General features: G+C 41.4%; 1 protein-coding gene and 1 long non-coding RNA gene across 2 annotated transcripts in view; both read right to left on the bottom strand.

Annotated features, from left to right (window-relative positions):
• Nucleotides 1–3,878, bottom strand: part of LOC146766885 (uncharacterized) — a 48,352-nt gene extending 44,474 nt beyond the window's left edge. Inside the window, exon 1 of the long non-coding RNA XR_014956708.1 lies at nt 2,942–3,878. This is a non-coding gene — a long non-coding RNA (uncharacterized LOC146766885). The remainder of the gene's footprint in view (nt 1–2,941) is intronic.
• Nucleotides 3,879–12,041: 8,163 nt separating this feature from the next.
• TFCP2L1 (transcription factor CP2 like 1) overlaps nt 12,042–23,529 on the bottom strand; it is a 35,458-nt gene continuing 23,970 nt past the window's right edge. The window contains exons 9-15 of the mRNA XM_021526311.3: nt 23,381–23,429; nt 23,191–23,284; nt 22,235–22,325; nt 21,558–21,658; nt 20,426–20,568; nt 18,024–18,075; nt 12,042–17,601 (exon numbers count right to left, since the gene is read on the bottom strand). Coding sequence (XP_021381986.1) covers nt 17,564–17,601; nt 18,024–18,075; nt 20,426–20,568; nt 21,558–21,658; nt 22,235–22,325; nt 23,191–23,284; nt 23,381–23,429 — 568 coding nt within the window. The 3' untranslated portion in view covers nt 12,042–17,563. The remainder of the gene's footprint in view (nt 17,602–18,023; nt 18,076–20,425; nt 20,569–21,557; nt 21,659–22,234; nt 22,326–23,190; nt 23,285–23,380; nt 23,430–23,529) is intronic.

Raw genomic sequence — 23,529 nt, 5'->3', positions numbered from 1 at the left:
GCAGAGTGGTTTGAAAGCAGATAGAGAAAATCCAGCTGTACAAACAATTATCTTCCAATATTATCTGGAAGCCATTCAGGAGCTGGTTACAGTGTGTAACCATCGCTCTGTTCCCCCACATCAGTAGAATAATTTATATGCAATTACATTTCCAACCATCATTATGCACATTCCTAATTCATGGCATTTCAAAGACACTAATGTCACACTTATTCTCTTTGTTACTAACCCTATGATATTTTAAAACCATCTCTTCAGTTGATCTGTATCTTCATTAGAGATGGTTTCAAATTGGATTTTTGATTTTGGGGTCATTCATTATGTAGACCTTTAGGTCTACATAGGTCTATCTCTTCCTATAAACATGACCTATAAACCAGGGCCTAAAGCCAGTGATCCCCTGGCTAGTTCATCTTGAAATATTATTTACTCACTCCTCACTCCCTTTAATAGATTTAAAGTTCTACATCTAGATTTTTCTTTCCATATGCATTTATTTCTGAGTCTAGTAGGTTTAATTATTTACAGACCTTGCAGCCAAAAGTAAAAGAGACCTAAAACATATGATTAGAACATTTTTTTCTTCAAACATCACAAATAATCCATTGCAATTATTTATGTCTTTGGATTGAGACAAAGAAAGAAAACAAGTATGCCATAAATAACAAGTTTATGTATTTCAGTACGCCACAGAACTGCATCAGTGAAATTACTTTTAACTGGTTCTGTTGAGGTTCCTGAGACATCTTATCAGGATTATTGATGAACACAAACCAAAGTTGATACTGTTTGTATTTTGAGTAGCAGGAAAAGCAAGAAGCGTTTTGGGTGATGCTTGAAGACAACCAAGAAAGCGACTGAGAAAACAGAAGTGGTTGTGATGTGTAAAGGCAGAGGCAAGGCACTGTCTGTCAGGAGAAGGCAGTACTGCTGAAAATGTTCTTTCATGCCTCAAAACCTGCCAACTTTTTCCAAATATAATACCAAAAGATGATGCTTTACCACAGATTTTGCCCTGATCACCTGTACCCTACCCTTCACCTACAAACCCTTTCATCTCCTCAGGGAATCCAATTGCTTTGGATCAAGTGGATATGAGCAAAAAATCAAGTGATGCATCTTGATTCACAATGGGTCATAACAATAACACTGGCCACAGCATTTAGAAACACCTTTAGCTTGTGATGTAAAGAACATCACAAATCATAGCATATGCCTGCATCTCTTCCATAGCAAGATTCATAGAATTAATTTGTCATATTCTCGACTTTGAGTTTGTCATCACAGGATAACTCAAACCACTCTCCTTTATCAGAAATTTTGATGATACAGTACATTCTTCTAGAAAGAAAATGGTCACTAATCAATTCTCATTTATTAATTCTACAGAAAAACACTAATTGCATTCATTCATACTAAAAAAGAAAAAAAAAAATTTCTGTTCTGAAAGACAATTTTCGAAATCCGGTGTTACTAACAGCTTTCTTCTTCACATCTGAAAATCTACAATTTCTCTAACACTGCCCATATTCAGAATTTACAAGGAGGAATTTCTGCCTCTGCAATTGGAATTTGAGTTTGAAAAGGTCTGTGAGCAGCCTCAAGCAAACTGTTTCATTTATTCCATGCTGCCCTGCAGAATGACAAGCACTCTGCATTTGGGGTTTTTCCCAGTTAATACCTGAAAAAAAATACTGCAGGCTAAGGATTCGGTCTGTGCATTAACTACCTCACTTTAGCCAAGCCACCACATCTCACATTTGTTTTGTGCAGTGCTAAATCCCATGTGAAAATAGTTTTGCCACAGCAGGGCTACCTGTGATGATCAACCAGCACATGCACTAAGTCTCCACTGTGGTCATGCTGTCTTGCTAGGAATTGATGCACCCATAACTCATCTCAAAAGAGCAGTTCTGGGTCAAACCTTATGGAAAAAGTTGCACATAAGCATTTAAGCCAAATTAGTTGTGCTGGCATTTATGTGTCATGGCAGGTAGAAGATCTTAAAACTTCTACACACTCCATGAACTTTACTAAACTGACACATCTGGAATGCTTCAACACATTGTTTGGTTGAAAGAAAAGCCCATGTCAAGCTGTATTGCAGCTTTATTCCTAAAAATCCATGACACAATGTCTTTTTTTGCAGATAAAAAAAGAGAGCCCTATGTCAGGTTTCTTGGTTTGAGCAATCCTAATACTTTCCTAGTGTGAGGTTCTGAGAGCACTAACAAATTCACTGAGAGACACTGAGGGCTTTGGCTGTTTTACAGCTTTGTCTCAAGGGAAAATAAAAAGAGACCATGAATTTGTTTGTCTTTTAAGGAGCTGTACTCAGTAGAAACATGAAAATAGTGAGGGCTGCAGTGGGTGATTAAATAGTAGCCCATATCAAGTAATAATGGTATTGACATTGTTTTTTAAAGGAAGTTCAAGTGTAAGGAGATGGACTGTACCATACTTGCTGCAGGAAGCTACTTCAACTCTGGATCCACAGTGCTGCCTGCTCCCTCCATAGACTGTGGCTCTGTCTCTCTATGGGCCTGTGAGTTTTCACAGGTAATTGTCTAATCCCTGGCTGAGGGTCTCAGTCAGACACACAAAGCTCTGGATGAGCTCATGCTCAGCTTCCCTGTGGAGCAGCAAAGAGTTGGGGTGAGCCTTGGCCTCCACAGGGCACAGCCAAGCCATGCACCCCAGCTCTTCCTGCTGATGGGCTCCAGCACCCTGGGATGGAGCTGATAAGGATCAGATCAGGCAACTGACCCTGCTGAAAACATTTTTCTTCAAGTGTTCACCCCTCTCACAATCCAGGTTTGTCACTGCCTGTGCCAGAGACATCTTGGGAGATGAGATGAAGAGACTGAGAGGGCAACCACAGCTTTGGGGTTGCAATGGGGTAGGAAGATGGTGAAGTTAAACCATCACAGGGGTTACTCACAGAGGCTGGAGATGTGGCCCCTCATTCACACTCCACTGAAAACTAAAACCAGCCCCGCAGGGTGTAGCACAACTTTATTGCTGACCTCTCTGGTATTGTCTGAAAGAGAACAAGATACACACTCTTCATTTGAGGCTACTACTGTCATAATTGAATGTGCATTTTCTTGCCCCAGCCACCTCAAACACACTGTCTTGGACCAATATACCCATTGTTGTAGCTATGAGATGAATCAGATCAAGAAATTCTTCCAAGTCACAACCAGTCATTTATTTCTAACCTGAGTAGTCTCTGCATAGACACTGGCACAGGGATCACAGCACAGCCCAGGCAGAAATGGAGTGCAGGGCAGGAATCTCTGTGGGTCAGAGCAGCAGCCAGACCCGTCCTGGCAAGAGAGCCCACCCCAAGCACAGCCAGCTCATCCAAAGACAAGCAGTGCAGGATCAACAGCAAGAGTAGGGAAATTACATGCAGAAAACCTGAAAGAAAATAAAGGGGGAAGGGGCATGGAAACAAAATACTGTGGAAGAGGAAGGGCATGGCAAATGTTTTTTGATCTTGCCTACAAGTGTATAGGGAGTGTTCATTAACACACACACACAGTTCCTGGGACTGACTGGAGACACAACACCTGAACACAGAATATGTACAAGGCCGGGGAGGAGGAAAGATTTGCTTTGATCAGCAAAGCAGTGAATAATGGGCTCACTATGTCTACATGAGGATTTTACCCCTTGCTGGTTCACAGGATCACAAAGTCTCTGAAGACACGTGGGGCACAGACAGGAAATGTCAAAGCATTTGCTGGTGACTGCCCATGTCTCCTACCTTACCTGTGCAGAAAGATCAAATATTGTTCTTGCCTGCACAGGGCAGGGAGTTCTACCTCTGAGCTCTAAATTTCCAGTGACAGTGGGAACAGGAGAAGCCAGGGCTCTCTGCTCCTCATCCCAGGAGTGTCCTTGGCTTCATTTTCCCATGTGGAGGACCCAGCCTGTACATTGTGATATGCTGTGACTGCTTGGTGCTGATCCAGCACTCCCCAGCTTCCTGTAGAGTGCACTAACCTCTATTTTTTGACCATCATCCAAACACACTCTTTGCACCACACTTTTTATCTCCCCAGCTGGTAATTGCACCAAAGGAGGCTCCCAGATAAATATCAGTAGTAACAGATTCTCCCTCACTTGTCATTGTTCTTCCATGATTCAAATGGCTTCAAATGACAGGCTTGAAAAGTGGCCAGGGCTTGCAAAGTGTGGGAATGGAAAGTTTCTGAATGCTGGCAAGTGCTTATCAACCCCTACATCATAATATCAGCAACCAACTGGCAACAGATCTGTGTCAAATTAGGTGGAAAAGGGGCATACACAAAGAAAGATCAATAGATCTAAAGCCACAACTGCTATAAGCATAAGTACTCCTGAATTACTTCACCCACTATTTGCTAGAGCAGGACTTTCTCCTCAGCAGCATCTCTTAAGTCTTGTTCCTGTGACCCTCAAGAAGGCTGATGCAAACATCCAAGAGTTTCAGCTGCAGTACAACATATGCCTCATCCATTTTTGCAGCTGTCCAGTAAAACTAACCCTACAGCTCAGTCATAGTTTGTTATGGAAAATATTTTATCAACCCATTAATTATTTGGATCTACTTGTGAATATCTAAATACTCAGGCAAGCCCTTCAAAGAGAAATATAGCTGGGTATCAAGTGCTGCAGAAAAATTAATACTCAAGAACTTACAGGGCAGATGTTGGTCAGTGTGGCAGGATACACTGCCTGGCCAGCTCTGTAACACACTGCTACTTCACTGACCACCACTGGAGTGATGCTTCTGGCTGCAGTGTGTGCAAACCTCAAACTCAGAGCAGTCACACCCACCCCATCTTCTCCCTGTGGCTTAGCCATGCTTCTCTACTTCAGTGACAGCCACAGGTTTCTGACAGAACAAAACTATTTTTGCACTACAGAATTTCCCTCTTCATAGAGATTATGTGTGTGTGGGGCATGGGGGGGGGGGGGGGGGGAAGGGGGGAATCATCAACCCCCCAAAAGTCCATCTGGACATAACAAAAGTGTAAAAAAAAATCCTGCCCTTTTTTAAGCAACTTTTGCAAGAACTAGGACATACCAAGCATGGCTGCCTCTTATATGCTGAGAAAACTCAACAACGTTAAATTCCCCCAGACAAACACCATGTCTTTTTAAGGTCTTCCAAAGGCACTTCACTCAAAATATGTAGAAAAATAAAATGCTACAGTTTAGTTAGCAAAGGCTGGCCTTAAACCCAATTTTAAGAGAGTTCTTATTAACTCTATAGATCTCAGCCGAGCTGGTCCCAGGGATGCTGCAACAATGCTCAGAAGGCATCCAGACCTATCAAACATAATTCCATGGATCTTGTGGTCAAGCCATCATGTCAAGTACCTGTTCAGAAAACAGTTTGTGTTCTCAAAGCAGTGAGAACGAAGTGTACAGGCTAAATAACTTAATAAAAATGTACCTTAAGCAATTGGTGTTCTACCCTGCTCTGCTGCCTTTAATTTACTGAGGTGAACAATGAATTAAATAATACTCTGCCAAGGGGAAAAAAGTCAGTGTCAAAATATCCCATTTTGAAAATGAGGCAGGAGTAATTTTGAATGGCAAAACCTAAATTTATCATTTGTTGAATTGCAGTTTTGAAGTAGTATCTTCACCCTAAATATCAATTACTCAAAAAAAAATTTGCTATGAAACAGAATAAGTCTTCTCTTTCTCAGAAACTTTATCAGTCAACACAGATTGAAGGAAGTTTGAAATGAAATTCCATTATGCATTTACTACTGAAAAGACCATTGTATCTACAGGTTCTCAGTATTGTTGGTAGGGACTAATCTGAGCAGAAAATGTGTCAAGTAAGATTTTAAATGGAGAAAACCTGAAATATATAACTGGGTTTATTATCATAATCAGATTATGCCATTTCCCACACTTAATATCTTTCCAAGTTAAAACCCTTTCTAGCATGTGTCACACATTCTTCTGAGAGAGTTGCACTTAGAACAGGACTCCTCAGTGTGAAGCCCATGGTCACAGCCTGGGTCATTTAGGAGTTTTCCCATCAAGTTCCCTCTAGAATTTGCCCCTCTTTGAAGAAACATAATGATGAGTTTCTTCAAAGACACATGAAGGCACCCATGTAATGCTTCTCTGCTTATAACCCGTGATCCAGGCTCAGCTTGTAAGCCTTACCTTAGTTTTGGGGTAGAAAGCCCTGCCAGTTGCAGCCTCTCCATCCAAATTAAAAAGCATTGAAAACAGCTTACATCTTTATTTACTTCAAGACTGTAACTTAAGGATAAGCAATAAGCATCTCTTATCCACAAACTCCAGAGCCATTTCTCCTCCTGATTCTCCTCCTGTTCTTTCATCATGAAAAAAAAAAAAAAAAAAAAAAAAACCAAAAAGCGCTAAGTTAATGCAACCTCTCCCATCCAGAGCCATCGGAACAAGCAAACAGGGCTGCAGCACACATACCCAATTGCACAAGAACCCAGACTGGAGATTTAATACATTCACAGCACAGGTTCCCCAGGCTCCCCAAAATGTAGACTGCTCTGCGCTCTACAGGCACATGTGGAGCATGATGGCATCTGCACTGTATGGAAAAGCTCATCCACTAAAGTTTCACCCCAATTTAAAGCCCCCCAGACCCCTCCCAGTGCCAATCTCACCCATCATTGTGAAGCAGTACTGTTAGCAAGTAAAACATTGAGCCTTTAGTGTACAGCTCCATCTTTAGATGGCAAACACACCACTACAAGAACTGCCCAACTTGGTAGAAAGTGGTTGCTAAGTTATATTTTTTTATATTCACTGGGGAAAATTTATAAGTAAATAAACACATCCCAATTAAAGTTAAATATAATTTTTAAATAGACACTCTTAATGGATGAACTGAAAGATAATTATGGCTTAACACAGCTATGTTGTTTTACTTTTCTCCCACCCAACACTGGAAAGACAAAAATATTTTCTTAGTGATTCTTAAGTTATTTGAGGCAAGAACGGGGTATTATAATCTCTGGTTGGATTTCCTGGCTAGCACTGGCCAAGGGCTTCCCCTTGCTGACCCTCCACAACACCAAGCAGCCTTTGGCCTAGCTCCACACTCCACAAGGTCTAGCCCAGATGAATTTTGAAGACTCCTTGCACACTAAATTACTTTATGAGCCTGTGAGTTTACAGCCTTTATCAGAATTCAGATTGACGTCAATCACACTTTCTGGCAAGATAGTGAAACCTGATATTAAGGCTGGGAGCAAGTTTCACCCATACTGCCAGCTTTCAAGAGTAATTATTCCATTGAATGCAAAATCACTAGCCTGTAATTGATTTAATTGCATCCTTCTACAGCTCCCACCAGTGCCAAGCACTGCTCAGCCAGCCCTGGGCTGGCAATTCCTTGAGCAGCCACAGGTGAGCCCCACCAGAGGGATCAGCACAGGCTACAGCTGCAGGGGACACTGCTGGCTATACCAAGACTGTCCCTTTGAGTTGGGGACAGATAATTACTTGTCTGTGTGACCATGTTTATCCCCTAGACAGCTCAGATGAGAAGACTTTTGCTCTGAATTGCTCAGGACTTGTCTCATTTACACACTCAAACAGGCAAAACCTCAAGCCACACAGACCCTTAAGGAACACAGCGGAAAGAGCACACAGAGCACCACTCATTAAAAAAAACCTCACTAGATGTTCCCATCACAAAACTTCTCCAAACCATGCCATATCCTCATTCCCAGCACCTTAACAGCAAAAACTTGTACCACAGCTGGCATGAACCATGTACTGCCAGCCCCTGATGAAATTAAGGAGACAAACAGAGAAACGAGGGAAATACAGTAAGGGTGGGGAAAGCATTAGAGATTTTCATGCTGTGAGACCTGGTACAGACCCTTATGGAGCTTTATTGTAGCTTTCCATATTTAAAGGGCAAACATTTTAGCAAGGCTCATCACACTGGGACAAGAGATAATGGATTTAAACTAAAGCAGATCAATTTATATTTTAACCACAACCACTCACCTGAGATGACACCCCTGCCCTGCCCTCAGCTCCAGCACTAAGGGAGGGAAGCCTGTGGTTTATAAAGCCAGGCCCCCTGAGCAGGTGCAAGGAGGGTTCCCTTTGTCCAAGTTCCGAGGAACACCTGCACCTCCCAGGATATCCTCCCAGCTGTGGCAAAAAGGGTATTTTCAACCCTGGCTTCCTTGTAAGACTTCCTAAAAAGTCAAATGTGTAAGTGAAAAAGTGTCACTCTTAATAAAGGGCCATCAATTTCTTCCCCAACACTTCCTAGTCAGCTTCCTTGCCTTCCACCCACCTGGCACTCTGCTTAAGGTGACAAGGAAACTCCTGAAAAAGGACCCTGTTGGTGTAGCTTTGACACTCTGTTGGGATGGGGCTGTCTTGTACTCCTGACTACCAAAATGGCCTGTTAATATTTAACTTAATGTCTGATCCATGCTATAAATCTCCACAGGGAGAATTAAGTTAAAAATCAGACACTGCAGACAACACACATGTAGCAGAGTGCTGCCATGGTATTTAAATTCTTACCATTCTTCCTGTGCTTAGTGGGTGTATAGAATGTAATTTCTTTGTAAAAATGTATATGTCTTATATTTATTCCCTTCTCAAACCTGAAAACACCTCCCCACTTATTCCCATATTCCTTCAACCAAGAGTGGTGGCCAACAGTCAGGAATGTACCAACAGTCCAGTGGTTTGGGGGTTTCTGAATTTCACAGTGCTGTAATGTCCTAATAATTTAATTTTATAAGCAAGTGCCAGACTAGTTTTTCTTCACAGTCCCAAGCCCTGACAAATACATCCATCTCTTTGGCCCAGGGTCCTGAGTTCAGGCTCTTGGTCATGCTCTTTGCACCACTGGGGCTCAGGTGCTTTGCACTAAAATACAATTTTAAGTATATTTTCACAAAGGGAGACAGAGGATCATCACCTGTGGGCATGGGAGCCTGAAGGGTGACGAATTAACACCACTTGGTATCACCAAGTTCATGGGAGAGAATAAACTGTTTCATTGTTTTAAAGTGGGAGTCTCCAATAATCCAAAGGTTTATTTTCTTAATTACTTTGCTTGTGTAGCTGGCTAGCAGTGACCACAACCATTACCATAATTTCAGAATTATTGAAATATAATCAAAAATTCAAGTGTTTGAGAATTGAAAAGTGCAGAGCCATTGGCAGGGGCTGGAGGAATCAAAAGGGAGCCAAAGCTTTAGAAAAAAAGAATGCCTCCCCTTTTTCCCCCCAGTACTTACTTCAACAATCACCAAAATTATCTCCAGGTTTTTATTTGGGGATACATTTCTTTCTTAATTTCTTTCAAGCCATGCATGTGACAGTAAATAACTATGGCTGCAGGAGGAACAAGAGCTGTGGCCTCATAGGCACTGCCATGAAATGAGGTGAATCTGATGGAAAAGGGGAACGTGGGTGGCTCTGGAATAATTTTGTCTGGGACAATGTTTTTGTCCTCAGGACAGCTGTGCAGCAGCACGCACTTGGCTCAATGTATGTGGCCTCCAAGCCTTTGTGCTGGGTTTGCTTTCCAGGGGGCTCTGGCCATGCACCCTCAGCCAGGATTTCCTACCTGCACTGAGTCATCTGTTCATCTTTTTACTTCACTTTTCCCTTATTTTACTCCCACAAGTTAAACCATCAGGTGATGTCATGGACATCTTAATTCCCAAAGTGGTGCCAACCTATCCAGGAACTTTCTTCTGGGAGATAGTAGGCTTTGAAAATATTTTCAAGGAGGAATTCCTCTCAGCATTGCCTCTTTTTTTTAAAGTCTATCCAACATAATATTTCTAGCATGTCTTCTCTCTACATCGTAGTCTTCAGCATTTAAATTTTCACCATTGGAAAAACTATTTCTCAGTGCACTAATGTGCTCAGGTAATTTTGGATTCTTGCTAATCAAACTTTTTTTCCAGCTGCATCATACTTACTCATTACTTAATATCAGATAAATCAGAACTGAGGCTTTTCTAGACAGCAGAATGGATAGTGGCACTGTTTGCAACAGCCAAAAATAGAAGATTTAGGATGGGATAGGATGAGACAGTCCTGCCTCCCTGGGCCACACATCTCTGGGGAGCAGGGGAGTCAACACTTGCCTGAAACTCCAGTTTGATCAGGACAACCAGCCTCTGCTGTAATATACTAAAAACCCTCAACAATTTAATTTATTGCAGGGTCAAATCTTTCCTACTCAGGTAAGCCTGGAAGCATTTAGCTTCTTTACAGGGCTATGACAGGTGGCATTTCTCTGCCTGCTCCACAGTTGTGACTAATCTAGCTGAAAGACTGCATTGTTCTGGGAATTAGAAAATTAATTTTAAAATGTTTACTTCCTGTTGAGGATTTAGATGAGACTATGCCAGTGCCTTGACTAAGCAGCTCCAGTTCTAAGTCTTGTTTCTCCTCACTTATTAAAAGCTCTTAACAGGTCCTGTCCAGTGCTATATCTGCTGCTAACTTCTGGATTTATTCTGAGGTTGTTTATATGCGTTTCCCATAGAAATTAAATCATGCAGAATTACCACTTTCCCACTCCTTGAATGATCTTTATAAGGTAAAAACCTTCCTAGTGTTCCTTTCTGCATTGACTAATCCCTGCCAGCACATGGATCAAGCTTACAAAAGAAGGGATAGTTTTGCATGGAGTTTGGTAGGAACTATCAATGCATATGACACACCTTTGGCAACTCCAGCTTGCAGGACTCAGGGAGAGATTCACCTCCCTGAGCTCCCAAGAGCCCCAGGGATGGCTCCTGCAGCTGGCAGAGCTCATACAGCCACCAAGTCACCAAGCATTTGCTACCAGTGACCCCCCCACACTTAGCACCCTCCAGCTAGCCCTGAAGAGCCCATATGCCAGCCTTGGACCCTGAAGTGTCTACCAGCATCCTGCCCTCGGGGAAGAACCCACCCAAACTCCTAGTTGCTGCCTGGATGTGGATTTGAAGCCACACTGAAGCCGAGTTGAACCCAGCAGCCCTGTGGCACACAATGCTGCCTCACCATGCATGAAGCAGTTCAATACAGTATCAGGCCTCAGATGGCTGGACTGCTGCCTCCAGAGCTAATAGAAATTGGGGTAGACAGTCCCTTTCCTCTTCTCAGGGATGCCCAAGTCACTGGTAGGAAAAATCTATTAAACTGTTTTAAACCTCTACCTAGGAACAGTCTGTGCCCTTATACTTCGCATATAAACTGCTATTCACACCCAAGGCCCAAGATGTGTTTTGTAATTTTGAGATTCAAATACTTCTTCAGCAAAGGGAAGGAGCTGAAATTGCTTGAGGTCAATTCAGATTAAGGAGCACCCTTACATTGGGTTTACATCCATTGTCACTATTTAGCCTTGACATGAAGTTTGGCTGTTGGAAGAGTATAGTATCTCCAAATTGGGCTCCATCTTCTCAGACTAGAAAACTACTCTGAACATCTGCTGATTTCCTGACTATGTAAGTTACTGGATCTATGGTTTAAACCTTAGAGGATACTGGAGTTCTTCCAGCCAAACCACTGTGAATGCTCCACAATCCAAACCTCACTGCCAGCATGTGTCTCACAGCTGCTCAATGGGACAGAGCATTGCTGTGAGGAGGGGACTCTGCTCATCTCTGATGTCAGCAAGGACCAGGCTCTGAAATGCCTCTTGAGCACTGCAAGACCAAAGCCAGCTGCCATCTGGCACAGCTGGTGCCTTCAGTAAAGCACATGCCCACTGTCACAGCCTCTGTGGGAACGAGGCGCTTCTCCTCCTCCCTTGACCTGGATTAAACACGAGCCAGTCACTGCGTTGTGCTCTGGGGAAATGGAGTCAGTCCCAACTCGAAGAAAACGCTGCAGGACATTTGGCTGCACTGATGTTCTCTGCCCAGCACTTTGCAAACTCTGCTCCCCCTCACCCCGAGGTGGTGCCCAGCCCCTCACAGCTGCACGCTGAGCAGCAGCCGATGCCGAGGCTCTCCTGTGCCCAACCACACCAAATAAACCAGAGACCAAACCCGTGCTTCTTACAAACAGATTTATTTGCATTTTGACTGGAGCACAGATTCCTAGATACAGATTTCTTCTGCACAACAGTACAAGAGCCAGTGCAAAATATGCTTTTTTTTTTATTTATTCATGTACAAAAAACCCCAAAAACCAACAAACAAAAAGACGAAGAGTGTGGCAGTATTTACTCACAACTGGTACGTCTCAGCCTCCCATCTGCCCACCTCCACTGGCCCTTGCCCATCATGCCAACTTTGTGGCCAGCACTGCCTGCCTCTAACAGCGGCACTGTCAGTGGAGAGAGGTAACTCCCCTTTGAAAGATAAACACTCACCCCAAGCAAACCGGGAAAGCAGGCTACTTTAAAAAGTTGGGCACATCATCTGGTCACCAATGCATCCCCCACCAGGGAGCAGAATTTTGAGGGAATGGGGAAAAAAAATATACAAATCAAAAATGCACAAAAAATTAGGCACTAGCTTAACCCACTTGTTAGAGAGAGCCAAGGATGTTAGATACACCTCCAGTCTGCCTTCTCATATTCACCCACAGTAGTGATGATCAAAGCCAAACACTCCCCACTCTGAGTACCCTGTGCTGTCAAACAGATTATAATCTAATGAAAATATTTCTATTACTAGCATAAAGTTAAACCATTTCATAACTGGAGGAGAAAGAGAAGCTACAGTCTGAATATAAGCATTTCTTTGAGAAGTAAAAAAAATCCCAACAGATAAGAGACAAAAAAAACCTGTTTCAGTCATCCATCAGATGATTGTTAGCATTACAGCCAATGCTTAAGCAATACAACATTGAGCTAGGAAAAGTCATCGTATGGTTGTTCTGCTTATGGAGTAGCCTTACTAGTTCACTAAGCACTGGGCAACCTATTTCTCTGTTACTCTAACTAGTTTTCAGAAGCTGCAATGTAGAACTGCAGTGTTAGTGAAAGAATATGCTCATCTTCACCAAGGCCTGGGATTTGTATCAGAAATTCATCAAACTTACATCACTCCAAGTGTACCATGTCCAAATCACCTAGTTGCTACTGTGGACTTTTACATTTCTACCCAAGGAATGGCTGGGTTTTGAAGCTTGATCAACCAGAGTCTTACATTGAACTGCAACTAAACAAAGCAGAATACCAGTTAAAGCCAAATAACACATGTACTCGGCACAAATATGCGTTGATACAGTACAGTATGTATGTGGATATATATGTGTATATATATGCATATATATGTATATGTTACATTGTAAGGAGAGTGCCATTCAGCGCTTCTCAAATGCAAGAATCCTTTTACCACCTCCGAGTCTTCAAACTTCAGCCCATTAAATTTCACACTAAGACAATGAAAACTCCAGTATTTTCCATATTAAAGGATTATTTCTACTTTAGCCAATTAACCATGCAGGGCCAGCAGAAAGAACAATTATTTAATTTTAATAGCACTCGTCCTACTACCTCAATCAAATGGCCAAGAATTTATCACCAGATCGTTTGCCCTCTCCCTGCCCTGCAGTTGTGTACCATGGGCATTACTGTGAGTTTTCCAGACATCATCAGTCAAATTAATTGATCTCTACCATTTTACTTAGTTGATAGAGAAAATGCCACAATTTATGAAATTTCAAACAGACAGTACAGATCTGACAAGAATTCAAGTTTATACTTTAGAGTACTAGCTAATCATATTGGTATTAATCACATAATGATTCTGTCTTTTCATCCCCAGCAAGCCCACTTTTACTCATAGTGGCTGTCATCATACATACGTACAACTGAAGAGCTGGACAGCTTGGAAAACTGTGTTACTCACTCTTATCCTAAGCCCTGGTCCTTATAAAATTCTGCTGCACAAGTTTCACATATAGCTGAAAAAAGTTCCAGTTAAATCACTTGGAGTAGGTTTTCTTACTTTTTAAGAAAGAAATAGAAGCAACAAATAAAGAGTAAAAATAAGTGTAATGGGCACTTAATAAAAAAGTAAATGCTATTTAGATGAGTGGGAGCTACTCACCTCCCTTTCCTTTAGTCTATCTAGAATTTAGATTATCTATCCCCGACTAAACATTTGTGCTTCCTCCACTCTTGAGGAAACAAAAGCTTCCTTCTGGAGGCTGTCACTTCCACAAATGGGTCAAACAAGTCCCTCCAGAGATGGCAGATCCAAGGACAGTCAAGGATTACCTGACACACAGGTGACACAAGTCTTTCTTTACCTCTCTGCACCTTCCTCAAGGGCAGCAGTGGAGGGGAGGTGCTGATCTCCCCTCTCTGGTGACCAGCAGCAGAAACGAGGGAATGGAGTGAAGCGGAATCAAGGCAAATTCAGACTGGACATTGGAGAAAGATTCTTCACTTGGGAGGGTGATTAGTCACTGGGACTGGCTGCCCAGGGACCTCCCTTGCCCCTGGTCATGGCACCAAGCTGGCCAGAGTTGAAGGAGCACCTGGGCTGCTCTGGGTAACACTCGCTCACAGGGATCAGTGTTAGGCACTCCTGTAAGGACCAGGGCATTGGACTCTCTGACCCTGCAGGGCTCCTTTTAACTCAAGACAGTCTATGATTCTAAGCTGAAGTAACTCAACAATTTCCTGGACACCAAACCAGCCATGCTGTGTCTTCATGGATGTGTATATTACTTAACCACAAACCTCCAAATTCCTGTTGGGGTCACAGAGGTTAAACAAGGACTAGAACTACTCTGTCAAATAAGGGTAAGCATTACATACACCCCTAAATCATACAGCTTTACAACAGGCTCACACAGAGCCAACCCATAGGAAAACATATATAGTCTATGGGATTGTTTACTCTGGTATATCTTTTTAGAGCATGAGAACAAGATATATTGTCAAATTCATCCTCAAATGATTTATTTTATTTTAAAAAATGTAAATACAGCAAGGCCCTAAGAGACTTTTGCTCAAAATTCATCAAGTGAGTGCTACTGAAACACTATGAGGACTTTGGCATATAATTCCTTACGGGCAAGAGTTGGTTTTTAGAAAAATCAATAAGTTAGACATTTTATAACAAGCAAACAATTCTCAGTCCCTAACTCTGACAGCAAAGCCACCTCTATCCTTTCTTCACTCTACTGTGTATCAGTATTGCTGTGTCCCCTCAGTTACAGGGTTATCACATGCAAGTGGATATATGATATGGACAGGCTACACCCCTGGTAACTTCAAGGTCTATTTAGAACCCTTCCCACGAGGTCAGAGTCACCCGAGCTACGTGCCAATGACAGCCATACCATGCACTGGGCCAGTATTACAGAGCAGGATGAAAAACCACAGCCAACATCCATCTTCCAAAGCACCTTCTAGAAAATAAATCAAGCATCTCCTGGTACCCAGGGGCACACTGGTCGCACCTGCTCACAAAAGCATCTGGAATTCATTCACTGTTTTGGAAGGCAGCTGTGTGTGGCCAGAACCTGGATTCCGTGGCCAGGAGCTCCTCTCCTCACCCACACATCTTGGTTCTCAACCAAGAAGCTTCAAGTCCTTTATTTCAGAAGGGGGAACCCCCACGTCCCAAAGCCTAGATATCCTTTTTGTATGCCTACAATTCATGGGAGCATCTAGGACAGTCATTTGAGCAAGATCGTGCCTAAGTAGGCATTGCTGCTCAATTAGCTGAGTTGGCTGAGGGTTTTCCCATTGTAACACAAGTTTTCTATTCTAGTATTATTTTCGGTGTAAAAAAAAAAAAAAAATCAGTGGGGATGGGTGGGGTTTTTTGCGCAAAACTTGATGCCTTAATGAAAAAAAGGTTGCTTTTCCCAATATTTTGCTGTTTATTTCTGTTGGGAAAACTTGAAACACATAACTTTTGTCAGAGAAATATCAGTCCGTGTCTGTCCGAATTCCTGCAGTGTCAGCTGGGAGCTGTAATTCAAGGGCTCCATGGCCCCCTCTTTCCCTGGGCACCTCTCCAGCCCTCATGACGCATTCCCCGTTTGACTAACCCAGGGTAGGAGCATCATGGGATCTGTAATTCAGCCAAAGAGCTCAGCCCCAAGGGAGGCACAGCGCGCAAGGCACTTGAATGACAGTTTTTGAGGGCTGCAACAGTAGCTCAAACTGATGCTGCTTTAAGGGCCAAATGGATTTAATTAAATGTTTCCATTTCAAAAGGCTGGAACATTTTATTCAGTGTTTTCCAGCTGACAATTTCTAATTTTTTGAAAAATTTCCATTCCAGGAAAATGTTCGGTATTTCAGCTCTCCATGTCAGTTCAGGATGAAATGAAATGTTCAAGAATCAGATTTTGATGGTATATGGACACTCAGTTTGGGGAAACAGTCATATTATAGTTAGCTGTCAAAAGTGAAAGGGTTTCATCCATGGAAGAAAGGTGTGATCCAGTTTGCCTCTGACTTCAGTGGAAGCCACCTTTTTAGCTTAATGGAGCCTAGATGGAGTCCCAAAAGACCAAGGGAGGGTGGAGCTGATCATAGTTATAGATATGGGAAACAGGAGTCAAAAGTGAAAGAGCAAGAATGTAAGAAGCCGCAACTAAGATGATCTGTTACCTGGTCTTGATCAAAACAGTTTTACTTCAGTAACAGGATGAAAATCCATTATGATTATAACTTCTAATTCCCAGTTACAGTAAAGATAGCAGTTAATCACTAATTTGTAGAGTAGAAAAAATCCATAGGATGAATTTGTCATGAGCACTATAGCTTCCAATGCTCAAAACAGTTCCTCAGAAAACCTTCATATGCTCCATTCAAGGAGACTACTCTGAAGCTAAAGATAACAATATGGTACTGAACCACTAGCCTCAAGTTGTGTGTCCTCTCTTGAACCCCCCCAGAACTGTTCTGCTGGATTGGTACTAAGAAGGTCTGTCAGGAGGGACCAGGGTCTCTGGACTTTGAGCACATCTGCAGGTGGAGAACAGCTAAGTGTGGGCTTCCAGAGCTGATACTTTGGGTGAAGGGTGGGCACCAAACCCATCCCCTGCATTGCCCACTCTGTTTTGGGAGGTAGCCCCAAGCCCTCCACCTCAAAGAGTACAAGAGCAGCCCTGGGGAGCCCATGTCCATCAGCATCAGGGTGTATGTTGAAAGCAAGAGCGCACTCAGAACTGTAAGTAAATCAATTCATCTGAACATGAGGGATGAAGAGAATTGGGATTTGTTTATCTTTCATTTCCCTTTAGTACAAGGCAGATGTTTTTAAGTAATAAGCAGAAACCTCTACAATTTTTATGACTGAAGAGGAAGGGAGGGAGGAAAAAACATGTACAAGCATTGAGGATGTTCTCAGCTCCAGCTTAAAAAAACCAAAAGAACCAAAACAAAAGTCAAACCAAACAAACAAAAAACCAAACCCACCAAAATCACACACCACCAAAAATTTCTATCTGTAAAAGCAAGTTTTTCTTAAGCTGTTTGGTAATTCTTAGTTCACAGGAGCATTTATCCAGAAGGTTCTTCGTGTTTCCAGTCTAGGTTGTAGCAATCTCAGTGAGGCACTAAGTTTTAGGCCGTTAAAGTCTCTGTGCAGCACGGTCATTTTAAAATGATGTGGTAGCCATCATTGCTTTCAGCTGTAAAAAAGAAATGCAAAGCATATTTTCATTGCTTTTAAGAAACAGCACAGATACAGAACTTCAAATTTTCTTTCTAGGTAGTTTGCAATAGTTCATACACTTGTTTCACAACCCACTTGTGAAAACCAATGTTGTATATCTAAATCAAATAATTTACATAAAAAACCTACATACTATCATATTTTATAATTTTACTCAAAGGCTTCCTGCTCATTTATGTCAGTGGTGTCAATGGATTTATGGAATTTTTGTAGCAGTGTAACTGGGAGTAAAGCACTGTGTAGTCAACTGCTTGATTTATAATAGATTAGATTACTTATCTTTTCAGGATAACAGCATTGAGTTTGTGATAACGTTTGGCGAAATTGAAAGGAGGAATTATCTTTAGCGTAACAGGTAACAGGAGCAGCAATACACACCTTTCAATGTACTGATAACAAAACAGGATTCGTCTTGGAAGTTTTGCACCATCTGAAGGACAGAAGAAAAATAACCAACACATTTTTAGCAATTAAATTCACATTTCTTTCAGGGCCAGTATAGACTTAGAGGAGAGGTATTAAACTGCATTTGTTGTCTAGTCCTGCACAGTCCTGAGTAACCCTGCCCATGAACTTATTAATGTACATGACTGATCAATTAAGGTCCTTGCAGTTGCTAGTGTGTTTAAGGGAAGCTCACACTAAATGTGCTTGCCTGAAACTGATCTAGCTTATTCAGCATTTTGCCATCCTCTTTGCAGCTCTCGATCCTGAAGGTTCCTATAGCACTCCAATTATTATATTAAAAATCATGTCTTTGTTGCATTCAGTGACACTATACTAGTTTAGGCAGGATTAAGGTAGTCCCTTTCCTAAAAATCCAACAGTGGTAATTACAATATTCAGCTAAACAATGGAGCTCAGCTGAACTTACATTAGCATTTAAAGAATACCTGAAATTTGTAAACCCCAAGAAATGGACTCCTTGCTGAATAAAGGAATTGCTACTGACAAGCCACCTCAGCAGCATCCATCTGGCTATTTGGATCAGACCTTAGTACAGATACTGTGCTTGCAGGATTCATTTACCTGTGTGCATTTTGTCAAGAAACAATTGTAGTGAAACTGCTGTGAGAAGCAAAGGAAATCATGGAAAGGAAGACTAGAACCTAAAGCTGTTTGAGCTATTCATGAGAGGCAACTAGATTTTCAGAAGAGGTGCAGATTTTGGTGACACCTTTAAATAAAGAGATAAAGAATATTTCAGTTCCAATATGAAAAGCCCATTTAAGATTCATCCTTCGCCAATGCTTCCTCCCATCTTAGAGTAGCTATGTGGGACAGAGGACATGAATTACCTTCAGGAGGGGTCTCCTACAGTTGAAGCAAATGCTGGACACAACATCAGAGAAGCGAGGTGTGACAAGAACCTCTCTGACCAGTTAATGAAATCTAGCTTTGTGAAAAAGCCTTCTCCTAGCTACTGAGTATCATTCAAGTAATGTATTTATCAGCTGTAAGTTCTCACATCAAAATACCCTTCTCAACTTGGACTGATCTCCCTATACTCTTTTGGATTTAACATCCAGCCTCTACTCCTTCAAATCAAACTTCTCTGGCCCGTTTGTGTGTCTTTGCCTAATGATGCATGAAGTACATTCACAAAATACCACACTCTTGCCACTATAGTACTAGAACAAGAAAAAAATATTAGAAAAGCAATAGAACTTGTTAATAATTGACATCAACAAATACTTAAAGCCTTATACCCAGGCTGGTTCATGCAATTCCCCTGCCAAGAGCTGCCTCCAAGCACTTTGCTTCCATAAAGCATCAAAGTTTCAGATTTAATCAGGCTGGAATAGCAAGGAGACTTCAGGAATAAGCATTACAGCCCACAATTTAGGCTCCAGTTGAGACCTATGCTCTGCTTCATTTGTTTTAACAATGCTTCTTATAAATGAAGCTCCTTAAGTGATTCTGGTGCATGAATGAGTAAGTAATTTAGCAGAGGAAAAAGGAAGAAGGGCAACTCACTATTAACCTGTAAGTTAATGAAATGGACTAAATTAAGGCATCATATAATGGGACACAAACAGTAGCAAAGGTCCATAAATTATAGTGTGCTTATAGTGTATATAGTGACAGACCCAGTGCCTGGAAATATGGGCCAAGATGTAAAACTAATTGCCCTACAGATTTTAAAACTTACCTTCCTTGGGCAACTTACTTATTTAATTTTAAAGGTTTTTACTTTAGATCCTCACTTCAAAATGTGTGTAAGTAGCCAAAATGAAAAGGCACTCATAGAATCATTTAGGTTGGAAAAAACCTCTAAGATCATTATTGACCTGGCACCAGCAAGCCCAGCACTAAACCACATCCCCAGGTGCCACAGCTACAAGACTTTTAAATACCCCCATGGATGGTAACTCAACCATTTCCCTGAGCAGCCTGTTCCAATGCTTGGCAACCCATTCAATAAACATTTTTTTCCTAGTACCTATTCTAAACTTTCCCTGGTACAAGTTGAGGCTATTTCCTCTCATCCTGACACTTGTTACTTGGGAGAAAAGACAGAGTCCCAAATTGCCACAACCTCTTTTCAGGCAAAGCACAATAAATGACCATTTTGGTTTTGTTTTGCTTTAAAAAAGCAAACAAGAACTCCAACATCTTTTACAAAGCAAAGGTCTTGAAACTACACCAAAATCAGTGCTGGGTAAGCTGAATCTCTAACTTTTTCGATGCATTCCATAATTTGAAAGTTCATTCTAACTTCAAGAAGCCAGACAACTGTTCCATCTCTGACAAAGATGCAGCCCCTTTATACCCCCTACCTCATTGCTCACTAACACGTGGATCCCTGTGGGTCCTTGCCGGTAGATCCGATTGATCTGCTGTGGAGAAATGCTGTACAAGTTTGCAATCTTCTCCAGCAATTCCAGCGTGGTCAGCTCTTCTAAGAAGATTGCATGATACACTGCAACAAGTGGAAAGCAGCTACAGAACAGCAAATACAAATGGCACCAAGACACTCAGCATCAACAACCAAATGGGTTAAGATGAAGGTTCAAATGGAATAAACAAGCTTAGTATTTTAAAGCATCCCCCAAATATCTGGCTTGATGATTTGCAGAAAAATACTCATTATTTGTGTGCAGCAGGCAATTAAAACACACACAACTTTTACCCAGAGGAAAACATGAGGACTAATTACAACTTGCATCATGAGGCACTAAAACAGCCCTCTCATAAAGCTGCTTATATTTCACATAATCTTCTTTTACTGGTTTTTGAAGTTTAAAAAAAGAATTCAATCAAATAGCATGTGTGACACATGCTATGTCACACAAAAGCAGTATTTTATTAGATACTGTTCACTGAGCCCATAGGCACAAACTAAAACATACAATGTATAAGGTAATACCATGGATAACAGTATTGTTTTAGAAATCTAATCCAAATTATAGATACCAGGTAGGAAAGCTGAGCCTGTTTATTACTAAATGCAAGATTTAAGGACAATCTTTGCTCTCATTTGATTGTACATTGTGAAATGAGGGATGACAAATTTCCAAAAGCTTTGAACTTTCAAGAATCATAACCTTACTTTGAGACCTACCTATCTTCCATTTTCCTGATTTTTTTCAAACAAGACAATCTATAGAAAATTGTGTATCTATACAAAATTGTGGAAGGGTGGCTTTTAATGCTATTGTCCCTACTAAGAACCAAATAAGAGATTTTGCTGTGGCATTCTGCAGATAATTTGTAAGCTGGGTCTGTCCCCCAGGCAGACAGTGCCATTTGGAATCTGTAGCTGTGAAACCATAACCAAAGTGGCAAAACTGGAATAAACAGAATCCCTCCAAACACTAAGGACACCAAGCTGTCTCACTCAGGAGCTCAGGCAGAAAGCACCATTCTCACCAGGTAAATGTTTAACAAAATCCATAAATAAGAACTTACCACAAAGACTTCCATCTCCATTTTCTCGTTTTTGGTGGAGATGGGACCTGTTTTGCTCTGGTTCTTGACAGACATAAATTGTCATCTTGGGCCTCACATTTCTATGGATTAATCAGATACAGTAGTAAGTTATTTAGTAGATGTGAAATAGTTCCAAGTCAGCTACCAAATAGTAAAAGATGGAATCATCCAGGCCATGCATAAGTAACAAACTACAGAGGATAGCCTTGATGTTGTTGACTAGACAGCTTAGGATGTCCAGCAAAAGACCCCTGGGAGGTGGTGCAGAGAACATTAATCATTTCAAGATCAGGTAAGAGTAAAAAGCTTATAGCACTTGCTAAGCAGTTCATCACACTGGCCTCTACTGATTTAAATCCTGCTCAGCTGTAGAATTTATGAACAGCATAGGGTTTTGTAGGCTGTGTATCTTGTGAAATGGATGCAAGCTATCAGCTGGCAGCAAATCAACCACTAGAGATTCACATTGTGCTGCTTTGTTTTGGCAATTTTTCTGAGCTGTGCCTGGATTTGAATATCATTGTGATCTCCAGCCCCTGAGAAAACCTCTCTGAAGTATTAAAAGGAAGTCTAAATGCTACAGTTCAAGGATTAACTTCTAGTTAACACTGAAATTATCAAGCAATCATAAAAAATAGGAAGGAAATAGTACAAACCTTCCTTTAATTGCATTAAAGAGCCGAATTCCATCAGCAGGCCCACAGATTTGAACAAAATCTTCTTTGGACATCTTCAGTAAGTCGGCACCTACATATTTCAAATTGATTTTCCTTCAGAAGTTAAGCAAATCTTAGCTTCCAAACAGTATGTATGGGCAGCAGAACAGGGCAGGGGTAGAGGGCGTAGAGAATCCACAAAGCTAAACCACACATTTATACAGAGAAGTTGCAAATTCAGAGAGGTGTGCACTTTAAATCAACCACTGTGAAACAGAAAGCTGTGAACTGCCAAAAGAACTGTGCTGCACTGGAAAATACTCCAGCCAGCTCATAGACAAGCTAGATATTTCACACTGGCCATTAAATGACCTGGTCTTCTGTAACTGTCACATTCACTGAGTTATTTCATCATGTTGCAAGTCAGAGAGAGTCTCCTCATGGTTTCAACACCGCTAACAACTGTCCCTTCCATCATCTTACTGGTGTGTACAACTACTTAAATTGGAGGTACAGTGAAGGTGCCAGATGCTTCTTAAACATGCACAGGGACAGGATGAGAGGCAGCAGATAGAAGATGAAATGCTGATTAGATATTAAAAAAATATATATTTTCACTGTCAAAATAGTTAAGTATTCAAAGAGGTTGTTTAGAGAGATTGTGGAATTTTCAGCCTTGGAGATTTCAAAGGCAACTGCACAAAGCCCTGGGCTTGCTTCAAAGTTGCACTTTACAAACTTAGGAAGTCCCTTCCATCTTAACTTATTTCCTTCCAGTTTTACTTACTCTGTAGGTCTACAAACTGTTTCAACAAATGGTAACTAATCCAACAACCAAAGAACAACCACAGTGGATCAAACCAATGATCTCATCAAAAGTGGTCAGCAGCAGATGCTACCCGAGCTGCACTTGCAGAAGAGAAAAAAACCAGAGTATTTGGACTGTTTAAACTCACCCGAAAAACTTGAGAAGAGTCTACAGAATGGAGAGAACCTATTACGATGAAGCCACTGCTGGGCATCTTGAATAGAAGCAGAAGGAAGGAGATGCTACATTGCAAAAAGAATAAGAAGGTCTTGAAATGAACTGTTCACCAGTGTCCTAAAAGAGAAAAGCACCACATTAACATGATCTCAAGTACTTACATCATTGCTGGGAGGCAGGAGCTCCATTTGGTGGGTTGGAGAACTGTTGCTAAAAGAAATTATATAAAGTTGGAAGAGAAAAAAAACACATTATTTTAAATTTTACATTGCAGTGTCCATCCTCTTCCCCCTCCTCTATTTGACTCAAT

The sequence above is a fragment of the Lonchura striata genome, chromosome 7, assembly GCF_050655825.1.
Source record: "Lonchura striata isolate lonStrDom1 chromosome 7, ASM5065582v1, whole genome shotgun sequence".
NCBI lineage: Eukaryota > Metazoa > Chordata > Aves > Passeriformes > Estrildidae > Lonchura > Lonchura striata.
The sequence above is the reverse complement of the archived record's forward strand: the minus strand, read 5'-3'. Positions and strand labels throughout refer to the sequence as shown.